The sequence below is a fragment of the Hordeum vulgare genome, chromosome 5H, assembly GCF_904849725.1.
Source record: "Hordeum vulgare subsp. vulgare chromosome 5H, MorexV3_pseudomolecules_assembly, whole genome shotgun sequence".
Taxonomy (NCBI): domain Eukaryota; kingdom Viridiplantae; phylum Streptophyta; class Magnoliopsida; order Poales; family Poaceae; genus Hordeum; species Hordeum vulgare.
The window spans coordinates 231,764,791-231,782,745 of record NC_058522.1 but is presented as its reverse complement, the minus strand read 5'-3'; the positions used below and the strand labels follow the sequence as shown (position 1 = coordinate 231,782,745).

At 46.8% G+C, this 17,955-nt stretch overlaps 1 protein-coding gene across 1 annotated transcript; it reads right to left on the bottom strand.

Annotated features, from left to right (window-relative positions):
* Positions 1 to 1,129: 1,129 nt before the first annotated feature.
* On the bottom strand, positions 1,130 to 15,372 carry LOC123453127 (CBS domain-containing protein CBSCBSPB3-like). Its single transcript, XM_045129894.1, has 14 exons — positions 15,045 to 15,372; positions 14,804 to 14,963; positions 13,895 to 14,027; positions 12,553 to 12,723; positions 3,551 to 3,629; positions 3,354 to 3,467; positions 3,198 to 3,264; positions 2,995 to 3,100; positions 2,849 to 2,907; positions 2,654 to 2,763; positions 2,445 to 2,572; positions 2,241 to 2,323; positions 1,836 to 1,925; positions 1,130 to 1,733 (listed from the first exon to the last, which is right to left on the bottom strand). Exons 1-14 carry the CDS (start codon positions 15,203 to 15,205, stop codon positions 1,554 to 1,556), a joined length of 1,641 nt encoding a protein of 546 aa, XP_044985829.1. The 5' UTR covers positions 15,206 to 15,372; the 3' UTR covers positions 1,130 to 1,553.
* Positions 15,373 to 17,955: the final 2,583 nt, after the last annotated feature.

Sequence of the window (17,955 nt, the reverse complement as noted above, 5' to 3'; positions counted from 1 at the left end):
AGGATGTTGAGTTCCTCAACACTTTAATGTAGAACTACTAGTAGATGTAGTAGATCTTCTTTCATGGGGTGGCTATCAGCAAGCATGCCATGGGCTCCAATGAGCCTCTCAGTTTGCTATGCATGAGTATTTGTACACGAGGAGTTAGAGACCATCGTCCTTGATGTCTGCTGATCAGGGTCCTGCTGTTGAAAGAAGGAAGAGAGACAATATCCTTCATGACTGCATATCACAGTCCTACTGTTGAAAGGAGGAGGAAGAGGGGCAATTTGATGGACAAGGAATTGAGAGTTTTTAACAACATGACCGAGATTGTTAAGGAGGTGGCAACCACCATCAAGGAGAGCAAGCATGTTGACGTACAACCTGCCCTCTACAATTCTGTCATGGACATGGGTGGCTTTAATCAGGAGGCGCTGATGGTGGCTCTTAGCCAACTGCTAGACAACAGGGCATATGGTCTTAGGGTTTGTTGTCATGGGGAAGACCATATGCAAAGCAAGCTTACGTTTTATTTTGAAAGCCAAACTTACGGTACTTAACCCAATACTATCGTAGCTCTCTTAGTCAAGTCATGGCAAATTATGGACACCATCTAAGCCCAGTTGATAGAAATAAACAAATATGTGCCACTAGACACTAGTACAGAAAGACCAGACAGATATACACATGGCTGTAAAGTTGTATCTGATCTTAAAGGTTGGATATGATTGCCTAATCCAAACACTGTCTTTCAAGCTACAAAAGCAAGTTTGTGATAGTTGGAAGAGGAGCACGAGATCGCTCGACTCCACTCAAAGCCACCTAGGGAGGTTAAGAAACTACCAACCACCTCAACAAAAGGGATAGATAACCACTAACATGTGCAGCCAGCAACCATAACTTGACCCACACACCAACCCAATCCTTTTTTACTAATCATGACTTCATTATCAATCCATCACATATATAAAGGGATATAACCAGGGGCCACCCAACTCTACTGTGCAGATAAGATCTTGAGAGGGCACATGATCGAATAATGGGCATTGTTTTTTTTACTGTAAATTTACCTTGAAATCATTAATCAATCGTCAGAATGAGTAGTGTGTTTGACAGTGTGCATGACCCAATTGTTTACATTTTTTTGATAAAGAGTATATATTAATATCACGGAGATACCGATTGTTTACATTTGATTTTTTGTAGGACACTAGGAGAGAATAATCCACTTAATGGTATCCTCCAAAATGATTTTAAATCCTCTGTTTATCTACAAAAAGGTGCAAAAGTATGAACTAGTATAAACACTTGTGTTTATACATTTCACCGTAGCCATGACCCATGAAATCACTGATGTTTGTGCAAAATGTGGTGGCGGGACAAATGTAGGCAGCTCCTACCGCCTGATGTTCGACCTTTCAATTGCCTGACAGACTGGAAACATGTGACCTCATGTGACTCGTTCTTTCTTTTCTTAGTATGCAATGATACCAAGATAACAATAGTTTCTAAAGTGGATGGATGTCAGCTGTTGAGATGCGGGTTTAGGAAAGTACTGATTCATCTGGTAATCACACCCTGGACCGTTTCAAGTACACCATGACTGCCGTGCCACTGAGAGCAACTGCACCAGCCATGAGCCCAATTTTAACAGAAGACACACCATTCCTGCTGCGAGGTGCTAGCTCCTGTAATGGTTTTACCGCCTCTGTGTTTGGATTTGACTCGTCCTCGATATGCAACTTGAGAACCTGTCAGTGGAATTTTCACTTTCATGAGAAATCAAACAGCTAATAGTTGAGGAGTCATGCAACTCGCAATATCGCAACATGTCATCCAAGAATACAGAATACCTTCAACCCAGATGATTTGGCATGGAGCACAGCGCCAGCAAGATCAGTATCCGTTGTCAGCAGCACCCGGTCGCCCTCATCATCTTCGTACTAAATTCCAAATCACGATTAAAATTAAGCTGGGCAGTCCAGGCAAATAATTTACTAACATGTGGGGGTTGATGAATGATGAGTTGATGACAGAAGAATGACCCTTGAAATCCATATGTAGCATGGCCAATGAGGTACAGCCAATGGTGTAAGGTATAGGCATATAAGAATCGCTTTCATCTTTAATTACATAAAGGCAGTGATTTCATCACTGGCAGAGGGAAAGCTTGACCTTTACTATCAGACTCAAACACCTAATCTCTGCATGCCTACTGAAACATTTGAATGCTTTCATGTCAAATTACTTAATCTTACCAAGATTTGAATGATGTCCTTTTCATCAATAATACTCAATCTTTGCCTTACAGAGGAGACAAGCTCATCTAAGCTCTCCGAGCCTGTAGCAACAACATAAAAGTTTATTTTATGGAAGATAACATATAAATAAAGATCCAGGTTATATCTGGAGCATGCAACAAGGTTCAACATATTTGTGCAACCTATCAAGTGAGCACTTACCACAAGTGAATCTATGCACACGTCCCTTCCGGTCTTGAAGCTTAAAGGGAAACGAATTACCAATGATAGGGGGGTATATACTACTCCGTCCATCCCCAGCTTCTGACGCCATAAGTAAGGATGCTTCGCTGAGCAATGTATGAGAGCGTTGTATTAGGGAGAAACCAAAAGTATATGCACAGAAATCCACAAATGAACCATGGACGAACCTACGGCTATCAAATTCGTCATCTGGAGCCTCCAAAGCAAGCGCAGAGTCCCAGAACCTCTGCATTACTGAGTTTGCCACGTCATTAGCAGTCCCATTGCCCCCTTCAACCTAAAAATAAATAGTACATTGACGAAATTAGGATAGGAATCTTTGGCAGAGCTTAAGACAAGGGCTGGAAGGAGTAAGGGATCACCAATTGAATGGCTGCATGGGTAAGCTGCAGGACATCCAGGCAAGCAGCAATTTGCCCCTCTGTTCAAAAAATACATGTACCAGATGAAGCATCTGGCAACTTACGAGTTATTCACTTCACAGGCTGAGATAAGAATTGGGTCATACCTCTGTCAAGAACAGGAATGTGCAAGAATTTGCCATCATGCATTATATGTAGTGCGTCAAGAATTGTCGTGTCTAATGTAGCACAATCAGGGTTTGCAGTCATCACCTTTATAAAATTCACAACTAACTCATTGAGTTATAAGTAATTATACAAAATGAGATGCCATTTGAAGAAAGACAAGTGTCATGTAGGGCGCGGATACCTTTTCTACCAAGGTCAACTCTGGGGAAAGATTCTGTGACACAACACGCATAAGAACATCTTTGGACCTGCATTTGAGAATCAATATCTATCAATAACTGGAAAGAAAAAATAGATAAATAATAACAGTAGTATGATGCTACTACAGAATGCTTACGTAAAGATCCCCTGCACTGTGTTCCCTGTAGTGACCACCACTGAATTAACTCGAAACTCCCGCATTTTCTGTGTCGCCACATACACAGGATCTGAAGGGGAAATAATTGCTACCCTGAAAGTTGACATCACACTAATTCTCACTATCCAAACATCTTGCAGTTGAAAGGAAATCATCACAACAGACAAAATACATACTTTGTGCCCTCCGTGACAATGGTTGACAGAGAAGGTTTGAACATCCGCTCTCTTAGAGTTTCTATGAAAGCATAAGGAGCTGTATGCAAAAACAGTTAAGACCTTAAATTGATTGGTAAGACAGAAATACACCAAAATATAGTTCTTAAGGACAAACAAGTGTGACAACCCAATCGAAAGGGATCGAGATCTCATGTCAGAGAGTAGATGAGGAAAAGGAGAATAGCTTGCACAGGAAGAAGGTGAGAGAACAGGAGCAGGTGGTGAGATTCAGAATACCATCGTCAACTCCCATGCCCTGTTTCCGGTTACACCACACACTTAAATAACACAACCTCCCACGGCTAAGGCCTTGCTCACACACTGAACCCAGCACCGGCAAGAAGCTCTCTCCACAGCGGGTGGTAGGCTGTTGAGTACAGTAGCTGCGTGCCCATGTCAGCGCCACTGCTGACAAAGCAACAGAACCTCCAACAGGCCGCCTCGGATCGCACAGCCCAACAGGAGATACATCGGGCCCAAGTGGGCCACCTAGGGCTCGGCGCAATCCAACCGCCAGCTACTTGTACCCCCCAGCGCGTCGTGTCTGGCATCCAGTTGGATCAGAACGAACGGCGGCTCTCTTCCCCTCTCTTACCTTCCTTCCTCCTACCGCAAGATCGACTGGCTCTGCGAGAACTCGAGTTGTAACCGAGATCGATGCTTGTATCATGTCATGAACTATAGATCGATTGGCTCCTAACATCCTAGTATCAGAGACGACCACCACTCCTCCCCGCCGCGCCCACTCTGGAGACCCGGCAACGCATCCACGCGCGGCAAGTCTCCCTCGCCGCCATGGATCCAACACTCAAGGAGTACCTGGACAAGCCGCATCAGGACGCCAAGACCGACTCCGTCTTCGTCCTCAAGCAACTGCAGACGCAGTCCTCCCAGATCGAGGACCTGCTCCCCTGGAAGCCAGATCTTGAAGCCCGCTACGCGAAGCTGGAGACCACGGTCACCACTCTAAAGGCCGCCGTCGTCAACTGGAGTGACGCAAGCCCTCCCTCCGCTGCTTCCTATGCGAGGAGGAGATCTCCACGGGCCAAGTGACCACGGCGACACTGATCTCACCGCGCGCGCGCGCGGGGGGGGGGGGGGTGGAGGGGCGACCATCGTGTCACCGGCGGCACTCCAATCATGGGTACAACTCACACCCATCACCACCCCTCCCCTTTCGGCCCCAGTTCTCGCTTCCCTTGGCCAACCAACCACATCCATGAATTTCCCCGTGTTCACAGGCGAAAATCCACAACTCTGGAAGACGCCCTGCGAGCAATACTTCCAGATGTTCATGGTCCACGATACCTACCGAGTTCCCATGGCCATCCTCAATTTCTCGGGCCCTGCAAGCATTTGGCTGCAGTTGGTTCAGAAGAAGTTGATCGGGTTGGATTGGGAGTCCTTCACTTCCCTCCTCTGCACCCGCTTCGGCCGTGACAAACACCAAATGTTCATCCGCCAGTTTTATGCCATCAAACAGAACACCACAGTCGCTGATTTCATCGAGCGTTTTGAGTCCTTCATGAATCATTTGATATCTTAATCTGAAGCAACTCACCCTTATTTTTTTCTTAACTCGTTCTCTCGAGGGGCTGAGACCGGACAACCGTGCGGTAGTGCTTGTACAACAACCACCGGACCTCGACACGGCTTGCTCGTTGGCACTACTTCAGGAGGAAGTAGCCGACGGTGAACTTCCCTACGGGCGCTCCACCAACCGCAACCCAACCTCGTTCACTCGCGCGGCCACGCCATCCTTCTTCAGCAGACCAGCCACACCAACAACAATCTATGAAGATCAACGAGGGACCGACGCTGCACGTGCCCAGTCAGAAGCCAGCAAGGTCGCGGCCCTTCGACGGTTCCGCCGAGCGAAGGGCCTCTGCTTCAAGTGTAGAGAACGGTGGGGGAAGGACCACGTGTGCCCACCCACGATCCAGATGCACGTCGTCGGTGAGCTCCTCGCCATGTTCGCCCAGGACGATGTTCATACTGAGTCTCCACCCGCATCACCAAAATCAGAAGAAGAAAACATGTGCACCATTTTGCGCCAGGCGAATGACGGTTCCCCCGACCCAGGTGTTCTTCAGCTCCATGCATGGCTCCAAGGACACGAGATCCTGATGCTCGTCGACTCTGGCAGCTCCACCTCCTTTGTGGACAGCGCCCTGGCAGCCAAACTCACAGGCGCAGCTCCCCTGTCAAGGCCTTGCAAAGTGCGTGTGGGGAATGGCGCCACCATTCCCTGCTCCCACTGTATCCCCGAGTGTCAGTGGATCACTCAAAGGCACGAATTCACCACCTATTTCAAGATCCTCAAGCTGGGCTCCTACAACGCCATCCTCGGTATGGGCTGGTTGCGGAAACACAGTCCTATGCACATCAATTGGATCGATCAGTACTTGACAGTTACTACATCAGCTAGTCAGTTGAGGTTATCTGCCATTTCTTCGGATCAGACACAGTGTTCGGTTATATCTGCCCCAGAACTGCTCAAAGCCTGCAAACAAGCCTCTGTCGCCCACATTGTCCATCTGAACTCGCTGGACAGCAATGGCAGCACAGACACACCAATGCCAGCTGAAGTACTCCGACTGCTGGAACAGTATGCTGATGTGTTCGAGGACCCAAGAACTCTGCCACCCAGACGCAAGTGCGACCAAAAGATACCTCTGATGCCAGGCACGCAACCTGTCAACCCCCGGCCATACAGGTACAAACCTGAACTCAAGACAGAAATCGAGCGCCAAATTCAGGAACTGCTTGATGCCGGAGTAATTCAGAAGAGTTCCAGTCCCTTTTCCTCACCGGCACTCCTAGTCAAGAAGAAAGACGACATGTGGCGCCTATGCATTGACTACCGTTGTCTAAACTCCATGACTGTCGTCAGCAAGTATCCGGTGCCCATCATCAACGAGCTACTTGACGAACTCGCTGGTGCCAAGTGGTTCTCAAAACTGGATCTGCGCACGGGATTCCACCAGATTAGAATGGCTGAAGGAGAGGAGTACAAGACAACATTTCAAACGTACTCCGGCCACTGGGAATACCACGCCATGCCGTTCGGGGTTGCCGGCGGCCCAGCAACCTTCAATGGCGCCATAACCACCACGCTGAAGCCAGTCCTACGCGACTGCGCCATCTCCTTCTTCGACGACATTCTCATCTTCAGTAAAACATTGTCTGAACACCTCCAACACATCGCTCAAGTGCTACAACTGCTACGGAACGATCATTGGCAAGTCAAACAGTCGAAGTGTTCTTTCGCGCAGCAATAAATTGCTTACCTCAGCCACGTGATCAACACCCAAGGCGTTTCCACCGACCCGGCCAAAGTTCAAGCAGTTCAACACTGACCGACACCCCAATGCGCTAAAGATGTGCGCAGTTTCCTTGGATTGACAGGCTACTACCGCAAGTTCGTCAGACACTTCGGCATCATTGCTCGCCCCCTCCTGTTCAACCTTCTGATGAAGAATCAGCTCTTTGTGTGGACAAGCGACACACAACAAGCGTTCGATAGTCTGAAAGAGAAGCTCATATCTGCCCCAGTTCTGCAACTACCTGATTTCAACAAACAGTTCGTCATCGACACAGACGCCTGTGCCCATGGCGTCAGCGCTGTCCTCCAGCAAGATGGCCATCCGATTGCTTACATGAGCAAACCTCTCGGACCACGCAACAGAGGCCTCTCCACTTACGAGAAAGAGTGTATGGCAATCTTAATGGCTGTAGAACAATGACGGACATACCTGCACAACGCCGAGTTTCTCATCAGAACTGACCAGCGCAGCTTGATTCACCTTGATGATCAGCACCTGTCCACCCCCGGCAGCAGAAGGCGTTCACCAAACTGCTGGGGATGCGCTACAAAACTTGCTACCGGTCCGGTGCCACCAACACCGCGGCTGACGCCCTCTCGCGGCGCACACATGAAGCTTCCCTGACAGCAATCTCTGTCTGCACTCCCGCTTGGTTGTCAGACATCGCTGCCAGCTACAACTCCAATCCTCAAGCCCAGAAGATCATCCAAGACCTGTCGCGCTGACCAGATCCCAAATTGCGCTTCACCATGCACGACGGCCTGCTATACTTTCGCAATAGGCTGTGGCTGGGAGGCTCCCCAACCTGCAGCAGCGCGTGCTCCGTGCTTTCCACGACGGCACTATCGGCGGTCATTCGGCCACAACAATCACACACTGGCGCCTCCGCCGACTCTTCGCCTGGGCCAAGATGAAGGAACACACGCGCCAGTACGTGCAATCTCGCACTGTCTGCCAGCAGGCTAAGCCCGAGCGCATCTGATACCCAGGTCTGCTCGAGCCTTTACCTATCCCCGATGGTGCTTGGAAGGTTGTCACCATGGACTTCATCGATGGCCTCCCCATGTCGGGTAAATACAACTGCATACTTGTGGTCGTCGATAAATTCACTCGCTATGCTCAATTTCTTCCCTGAGTCACCCCTTCACGGCGGCCAAGGTAGCACATTCATACCTGGAGAACGTCTACAAACTGCACTGACTGTCAGAAGCTATGGTCTCCGACAGAGACCCAGTGTTCACAAGCAGTTTCTGGCACGAGCTGTTCAAGACCATCGGCACAGAGCTAAACTTGAGTACCCCATACCACCCACAAACAGATGGGCAAACAGAGCGCATCAACCAGTGTCTGGAGATCTACCTGCGCTATTTCATTCATGCCTGCCCGCACAAGTGGCACCAGTACCTGGCTCTCGCGGAATTCTGGTACAACTCTAGCTATCACTCTGCTCTGGATAATTCTCCTTTTGCAGCTCTCTATGGGCATGAACCCCACCACTGGGGAATTGAAGCAGTCTCCACCTGCAAACTTCCCCCGCTCAAGGAATGGCTCGAAGAACGCAAGCACATGCAGCAAGTTCTTTCAGAACACCTCCACCGAGCCCGCAATATTATGAAGGCCCAGGCGGACAAGAAGCGCACGCTCCGCACCTTCACTGTGGGCGACAAGGTCTTCGTCAAGCTGCAGCCATATGTCCAGACTACGATGTCCCGCCGCACCAACCACAAGCTCGCCTTCCGCTACTTCGGGCCGTTCAAGATCACCCACGTCGCCAACCCTGTCGCGTACGAGCTAGAGCTTCCCGCGGGCGCCAAGTTTCATCCCGTCTTTCATGTATCCCAACTGCGTTGTGCCCTGTCACCAAGCACTCCGATCAAGCCCGAGCTACCGGCGCCCTCAGCGCCCTCTTCTCCTCTCTTACCTTCCTTCCTCCTACCGCAAGATCCGCGAGACTGTCTCTGCGAGAACTCGAGTTGTAACCGAGATCGATGCTTGTATCCTATCGTGAACTATAGATCGATTGGCTCCCAACAGCCCACGCCGGAAAGAAGCTCTCTCCGCGGCGCACTGGTGAACACCTTGTCGCGGTCAGGGACGATGGACGCGGGCATGCCATGGAGCTTGACAATGTTGTCCCAAAATGCTCGGACCACTTAGGCAGCGGTGAAGGAGTGGCGCAAGTGAATGAAGTGGGCAAACTTCGTCAAGCAATCAACCCCCACCATAAATGTGTCGTAGCCCTCGGACTTCGGCAATCCCTCGACGAAGTCCACCGTGAGGTCATGCCATTGGATGGTTGGCATGGGCAGTGGCTCGAGCTTGCTGGCTGGGCAAGAATGCCCGTGCATTGCTGAACATAGTTGTCAATGTCCACCTTCATGCCCCGCCACACAAAGAGTTTCTTGACACGATGATATGTCATGGTGGTGCAGGAGTGGCCATTGACGGCGCTGGCATGGAGCGCACTTACGAGCTTAGTGGCGTTGATAGGTGTTGGCCACTTTATCATCGCCGGCGTCTTCCCGATGTCGGTCGCGACCCCAGCCCGTGAAATTATGTGGCTGAGGTACTCGATGTGGTCGCACGCAAATGAGCACTTGGACGCCTTGGCATATAGCTTGTGCTCCTGGAGAAGGGCAAGCACCATGCAAAGATGAGCTTCATGTTCCTATAGGGTGGCACTATACACCAAGATGTCATCAAGAAAAACAATTACAAATGTCGGGGCATCGGTCAAGCCAAATGGCATGACATGAAAGTGAATGTGCCCATGTTGCATCTTGAAAGCCGTCTTTTCCTCGTCGGCTTTCTTCATCCGAATTTAATGATATACCGCACAGAGGTCCAGCTTGGAGAAGAAGCAGCACTGGGAAGCTCGTCGAGCAACTCATCGACGATCGACAAAGGGAACTTGTTTTGATTGTGATGTCATTGAGCCGCCGGTAGTCGACACAAAACCGCCATGTGTGATCCTTCTTTTTGACTAGGAGCACGGCCGCGGAGAAAGGACTCATGCTATGTGCGATGATCCTGGAGTGAAGCATCTCACATACTTGCCGCTCAATCTTGTCCTTTTGCACGGGTAAGTAGCGGTATGGCCATGAGTTGGCAGGGCATGTACTGTTGATGAGGGTGACGGCGTGGTCATACTGCTGATGAGGATGCAGGCCACGCAGTTCGGCAAACACGTCGGCGAAATCATCAAGGACAATGCAGAGGTGCGGTGGCACTGATGTCTCGGCTAGAGCATGCTCCACTGGGATGTCCATGATGTCAGCAGCCCAAATATCATTGCTGGCATGCCATTTCAACAATTGCTCAGGTTCCATAGCTTCCAAAGTGGGCTGTTCTGTTGGACAAACACCTTGCAAGGTTATGATGGTGCCTTCGTGCTCAAATGAGATTTGTCTTTTCTTGCCAATGACAATTCACTAGACTATGCCAAGAGAGTCAGTCCATTCCCAGTATGCCATCGTAAGCTCCCAGCTCCAGCTCCCGCACATCGGTGACGAACGACTGCCCTTGAATCCACCACTTGACCGACGAACGACTGCCCTTGAATCCACCACTTGACCGCTGACACCAGGTGCTAACAGGTGAGGCGTTCTCCATTGGTAACCCTGACTTCCACAGGTGGTATGGCCATGTTCAGTGCAGCGACCCGCTCGACAAAAGCCTTGTTGATGAAACTATGTGTGCTGCCCAGATCGATGAGTAGCATAAATTGATTCCCTGACAGAGCTCGGAGATGAATAATAGTTGCTGACTGATCCCGCGACTGCATGTGTGGACAGCAGACAGCATTTTGGTGCAGCTTGGGCTTGTTCTGAATCATTCATAGTTCCAATGCACGGACAGCGTCATAACAGAGAATTTCTCCAAGTCTCGCACTTGAATGGTTAGCATCTGCACTTGTGGCTTGCACCTATGCTCTCTGGAATAACGATCGCCGCACTTGAAGCAAAGGCTATTGGCTCAGACAGATTTCACGAAGTTGCCGCTGTCCGCCAAAATCATCCGCCGGTGCCCGTGCTGCTGCGGGTGGGCACAGCGGAATCGCTGGGGGTAGAAGCGGCGGCGGAGGGTGGTCGCCTCTTCTTCCTGAATTGAGCCAGGACTGAAGCTTGTGTGATGCTGGTAAGCGATCGCAACTGAACAGCAGCACGTAACTCATCCTTCAATCCCAGAAGAAACTGTGTGATGAAGAACTTGGGACTCAGGTGTAGCGCCTAGGGCAACAAGATGGTACATGTGAATGTCGAATTGACGCCTGTACTCAGCCACACTCCCTGTCTGGCGAAGTTGCAGCAATTTGTGGATTTCCATCTCGAATTCATCCGGGCAAAATTCCTATATAACAGTGGCGCAGAAGGCGTCCCGCGGGAGCTCATGGTGGACTTGGCTGTACGCCTGCAGCCAATGGGCAGCATGGCCCTCGATGTACAGCCGTGCCACCCAGTTCTGCCGCGGCACTCTGTAGAGGGCGAAGTAGGCGATGCAGCGATTGATCCAGAGGGACAGCACGGTGCCGTCGAACCAGGGAAAATCATGCTTGGGCGGTTTGGAGGTGTACTCTTTGACCGGCAGTACGTGCAGCAGCGGCACCTGTTGGACTGGGGGTGGGGGCATCTGTTGGCCAGGCGTCATGCCGTCCAGGACGGAGAGGTGTGTGGTGAAGACCGGTGGTCCATCATTAACCAGACGCACGCACGACGTCGAACAGCGGTGAAATTCCCCTAGAGCGGCTCCATGGACAATTGGGGCGGCTCAGACGGATGGAAGGCCGCCTGTGAGGGCGGCATGTGAGAACGATCTGCTTAAGCAGATGTTGCAGCTCCTGGTTGATCTGTGAGTTGAAAGCCAACTGGGCCTCCAGCTGCTTGTCGCTGGCGGTCTTTGTCTCCTCAATTCCACCAAGAATCGACTCAAGCAGTGTCTTCAATTATCCTGTGTTCTCTGCCATGGCGGATAGGACGTGGCGAGTCTGAGCGGTGGGCTTTGAGGTCGCCCTTGCACTCGCTCGAAACAATCCAGCCTGCTAGGGATTTTGGGCGGCCATCACTGGGGCGAGGCCACACCCATAGCGGTGACATTACAGATCTATCGAGAGGGTAGAGAATGGAGCGGATCGACGCAATTTGGGAACATAATTGGTGGCTCTGAATACCTGTATGTGGCGGCCCGATCGGAGGGATCGAGATTGCATGTCGGGGAGTAGGCAAGGGAAAGGAAGATAGCATGCAGAGGAAGAAGGTGAGAGAACAGGAGCAGGTGGTGAGATTCAGAATCAGGTTACACCACACTTAAATAACAGATGCTCCCACCGCTGGTCCTTACCCACACACTGAACCCAAACATATACACGGCCCCAGGCCACTTGAAGTACACCTGAATCACCCAGGATGCAGGTGTGACAAGTAGCGACATGCTCAAGAAAAACAGACACATATAACAGCTCAATACAACATGATACACTTGATAAGTTAGTATAGTAAGAATGTTCATTTAATTTTGCTTCAGAAAGGTAAACATATCATGCTTATTACTGAAAAATAGACCATTCATTTTACGTATCAGGGTACTACTTCAGGGGTCAAGAGAGTGAATTCAATGATAATATTTGCATTGCAAGACCTGTAAAGTTGCCTCCCAATTGACGCTCAACCCCCTCTACTGCAGCTGCTATCGCACTCCCTTGTTCAGCTGCCTTTTCCAATCTTGCTATCGCATCATAAAGGCATTTTGCAATGTCTAGCATAGCCATAACCTCACCATTTTCCACAACTGGGAGGTGTCTAAATTTACCTAAAAGATGAAACAACATGTGGAAAAGCTAATATTAGTGAAGAAAGGAAATATCAATCTAAACAAGGTCTCTGCAAGAACAAGAAAACAACAAGACCCCACATATGTAAGTTAGTATTCTACTAGGGTCATGACGACAGAAACTCAGCAACATGCCAAAGAAAAACAAAGCCGTGTTTTTATTACACATGCAGATAAGGGCAACTTGAAGTAGGAATGAAAGTGGCTCATCAATGATCACATGATATGATATCAAACATCATATTGTAGTTCTGGGAATACCAAAAATCACAAGTTACACTAGAACTTCAGGACCCTCTGTTCCAAATGTGTACTACTAAGTAATTTCTTTAAGTTTGACCAAGTCTACAGGAAAATATGTAATATATATACCACATCAAATATTTGTAGCATGAAAACATATTCATGGTCTAATGAAACTAATTTGGTGTTTTAGATATTGATAAATTTTCTAAAGACTTGGTCAAGGTTGAAGAAGTTTGGCTTAGTACTTCAACTACTTTGGAACGGAGGGAGAAGTCAATTAACAGTTTTTTTTATGTGTAGTCAATTAACAGTTAAGCATGCACATGCAGAGAAACTAACTAGCTAATAATAGCATAAGCAATTTACATTGCACATAAACGGATTTTCTTCAATGTTCCATCAAGTACTCGCTACTTATCAGTTGTTGCAGTTAAGTAACTCTTGCATCAAAGTTTCAGTGAAACCCATTTATTCACACATGGCAGTTTTAAAGTTGGGCGTTCTCAATTAGTTCAACCAAGTTGCTTGAATCAATTATAACTGAGTATGATACTCAGGAAAGAGTCGTGATGGTGAAAATTACTCAAAGTGATACTGTACTACTACACAAAGTCAGTGTCCCTGACCGATACACGTCATATATTCTCTCTATTAAACAGGACCATTCTACCCTTTGAAAAAGAAAGCAGGACCAATGGAGTTTTTGGTCTAATCTAATGTGATAGTACCAGTACTGAATAAAATGAATAATCTGATAGAGCCATACATATATCAAAAAGCATATCGCAACTGTTTGGTGAAAATTAAAAGTATAGGAGTTTTCACTTACTTCGCTGCCAAAAAAGTCCTTCAATTTTTAGCCAAGGGGCAGAATAACGGGAATGAGAATATTAACTAAATATACCTTGAACCATCTTTTGCAATGCCTCAATTGCAAGTGAGTCAGCGGAGACATAAGTAGGATTCCGTGTCATGATCTTGGACATGATGGTTTGCTCCACCCGCAGCCCCTCTGCAATCACTCGTGTGGATATATCCTACAGCAAAATTTGAATCACAAGGAAAAAAATGCTTTGAGCTTGAAAGCAGTAAAAGAAGACCATGCGCCAGTTGAAATAATAGTACTTATTAAGTATTCACTGTTATGAATAACATTCACAACTTACTATGGTGTGCTTAATTTTACTCAAGAGTACAGTACAAAGCAGAACTAGCCAACAAAAATAAACACAGAAAAACTTTGTCTTGCCTTTACCTAATTTGTTTCTTTTAGCAAGAAACCACTACTAAACAAGTACAGGGACATCAGTATCCCCTTTACAGCATAATGAGAGAAGGATAAGAAAGGGCAAAAGAAAACCTACAGCAGTAAGCCAAACTTCCAACGAGCGACTAGCAATTGTCAAAAAATGACTTGATCAAAAGCCCGAAACCAAGAAAAAAGAACTTTGGGCTGTCTAGTTGGAAGGTGACATATTTTCTTCAGTATGATTCACCTTTTCCCCCATCGGATCAACATCTATCACACAACATATCAATATAATTCAATGGTCACAAAAACCGGCTCACACTAGGGAAAACCAAACAAGCAAACTTCGGGTAGCAAAACTCCAGATAACTTTCGTTATAAACAGAAAAGGCCACTTGCTAAGGTCCAAACCAAAGAATCCAATCCATACATCATTTTTTTCCAAAAGTGAAGTGGGAAGAGCTACTATCTTAGATTCCTCGTAGCTTCAGATTATCATATTTCTCCGCGGCTACTATGAAAGCACACAACATATTCCACTGAAAAGTAATAAAAGTAGTTCACCTTATCGGTGACTATGCCAGATAGGAGGCCTTGGGCATCAGTGAGCAGCACCGCGTCGACCCGCCTCGCCGCCATCCGCCGGGACGCGTCGTACACCGTCGTGCCCTCAGGTATCGTCAGCGCCTTGGACAACCTTAGCTTCTTCACCGTCCTCTCCCCCCTTACCAGAGCACAACCTCAGTCAGAATCCAATCTTTCGTAATCCCAATACTAAAAGGGGTGAAAGCATCGAGGCTCTTACGGGAGATGGTTGGGAGAAGCGAGCTTCGGGGAGGTCTTCCCATTTCCGTTGGCGTTGGCGGCGGCGGCGGATGAAGGGTCCTCAGACCTGCGGGACGAGGCAGACGGCGGCCGGCTGCGCGTGCGCCTGGCTGGTGGCGCCGCAGAAGCCGTGGAGCTCATGTATGTGATTCTGGCGAGAGCTCAGCACAGTTAGGGCGGCGGCGGCGGCGGCCGGCCGGCGAGGTGGGAACAAGAGCAGATTGAATGGTGTTTCTGCTGCCCTCCTCGCCTTCCCTTCGATAGCGTGTGGGTATTTCCGTTTCAGTCCTTCTAGTATTGGCGTTCTTTAGGGGGCTGGTATATTGAATTATTTGGTGTACCGGTCATGACATTATTTTTCGAAGTGGACTTTCGACTAAATTAAGTTGAGGAAGGTTTAATTTTTCTTTCTCCTACTTCCTCGGTCACATAATGTAAGTATTAGTGTCAAAAAAGGCACGAAGAAAGTACTTTTTTATAACTCTCTAAATAGAAGTCCTTCTATTTATCAAGAATGTTAAATTTCTGTCGACTAGAATTTAATAATAGATCTGAACGATCTTTTTTCGTTGATAAACCGCTCGATCCTCTGTCTTTTCAGTCTCGCGCATGAAAAGAAAAAAATGAGGCGTTTCAAGTAACCGAATACACGACCTATTGGTTGAGCACACGACACGCCACCAACTGAGCTAACTTTTTGATCTATTTTTTTACTCGAACTACCTGGTTTTATACCTTACTAAATGATTGAAAAAGAAAAGCAACCGAGCCCATCTTGACCAGTGAGCAAAACCATTTAATTCGAATTTTTTAAAAGACTGATGCATCATGCTATACCTTTTATTTTTCATAGTGATGAACGTTTTCTAGAGAAATAAATGTCCCGCTCCTTACGAAATTTGAACAATGTTCTTCTTCTCATGTGTCACAAAAAAAGAGAATCTATTTTGAAACATCCCCGATAAACTCTCTGTAATGAGCCAGATAATTTACGCACTACTAGCTTACGATACAAACATCTTGATAGCTTTTTTTACTTCGAAAAAACTACTGCAAATATTCCTCGTGACTTCTGTGTAAATACATGGTAATACACATACATCGTGGCTGATAACTCACGCGCAAACATCATGATAACTTTTGACCCCAAAAAAAGTTGTTGACACACATACACCGGTAACTTATATGAAAAATCAACATGGTAATATACGTACAATAGAGTTGATAATTTACTTAGCCGAAGTGATACTTTTTACTGGGGGACAAAGTTGTTGAACCGCCCTTCTTGGTAACTCATGTCTACTAGCATGATAATCTACACACATAGGCGTTGATAACTTACTTAGCCGAGACACGGTAACTATTTTTGGCTTCCGAAGCTGAGGAGGAGGGGTTGTTGAAACTTACATGGTAAATTATGTATAAAAAGCATGGTAACTTGCGCACAACCAAACTGATAACTCACCCACAAACAACATGGTAACTTTAATCCGGGATGGGTTGTTTGAAAACATACCCCCGATAACTTTTGTGTTAATAGCAAGGCGCTACACGCACAATATACGCACAATAGAGCTGATAATTTATTTAACCGAAATGTGGTATTTTTTTACCAGGGAAAAATGTTGTTGAACCTCCCTTCCCTGGTAATGCGTGTCTAGTAGCATGGTAATCTAAACACATCAGCGTTGATAACTTACTTAGCCAAGACATGGTAACTATTTTTGACTTGCGGAGGGTCGGGGGTGGTTGTTGAAAAATTACATGATAAATTATGTATAAAAAGGATGGTAACATGCGCACAACCAAACTGATAACTCACCCACAAACAACATGGTAACTTTGATCCGGGGTGGGTTATTTGAAAACATACCTCCGATAACTTTCGTGTTAATAGCAAGGTGATATACACATGGTATACATCATAACTGCCCCATGCGTTAACCTTCTCATATTATAGTTATCAACCTTATAATGGTATAGTTGTCATGTTGCTCGTACCATATTTATCACGCTCGTCATGCCAAAGTTACCAAACCAATCTTTATTATTTTTTATGATATGGTAGAAATAAGAAAGGTTCAAATAACATTGCTTATCTGCAATAGACAACAAGGAAAGATGGCTTGGTTGGTTATTAGGCTCAATAGCTATTGCATAGACCTGGGTTTGAATCCTCTCTCAAGCACTTTTCTTTTATTTTGATATTATAAAATCAGTGGAAGCAAGCATGAGATGATAGTGATCAGGTAGGAGCGAGTCGTGTGGATCTCTCGCTAAAACCAGGACGTCCGAAAGTTAGCACAATCCTTTATTTATTCAATGGAAACACATTATCTTCTACTCTCTCTATTTCAAAATAAGTGACCCACATTTAATAATAATTAGTACAATTTTTGTACTAAAGGAGCGACGTTTATTTTGGGACGGAGGGAGTAGAGCGTGGTTAATACTCCCTCCATTCTAAAATAAATGTTTAAGCTTAATATAACTTTTTTTAGACCTAGTATAAAATTAAGATTGTTATTTTAGAACAGAGGGAGTACCCAATAGTATAGCCCGCTGCTGGCAAAAAGTCACTTTGCGCATTAACGTTTCCTACCGGTAACATATTCATCGTTCATCTTTCCATCAAGATGCGTGCGGTTGCTAGTTACTCCTTCTGTCTCATAATATAAGAACATCTTTTACATTAGAGTAGTGTAAAAATGCTTTTATATTATGATACAAAGGGAATATTTATTTACACTTTTTTACTATACAAAAATTATATCGGGCGAAATACAACTATTTAGGTCCCACTATTGTCCTTCACATGACATGCATGGCAGAAAACTAGCAACACCTTCACGCTCTCTTCTCTCACACAATAAACCTAAACTTTTACTACA

Excerpts from the sequence above, each read along its gene's own strand:
- LOC123453127 (XM_045129894.1), bottom strand. The coding sequence starts at position 15,205 with ATGAGCTCCACGGCTTCTGCGGCGCCACCAGCCAGGCGCACGCGCAGC. Across the intron at positions 14,028-14,803 it reads CTGGCATAGTCACCGATAAG|GATATATCCACACGAGTGAT; the intron begins GTGAACTACTTT and ends ATTTTGCTGTAG. Across the intron at positions 3,468-3,550 it reads ATTGTCACGGAGGGCACAAA|GGTAGCAATTATTTCCCCTT; the intron begins GTATGTATTTTG and ends GTCAACTTTCAG.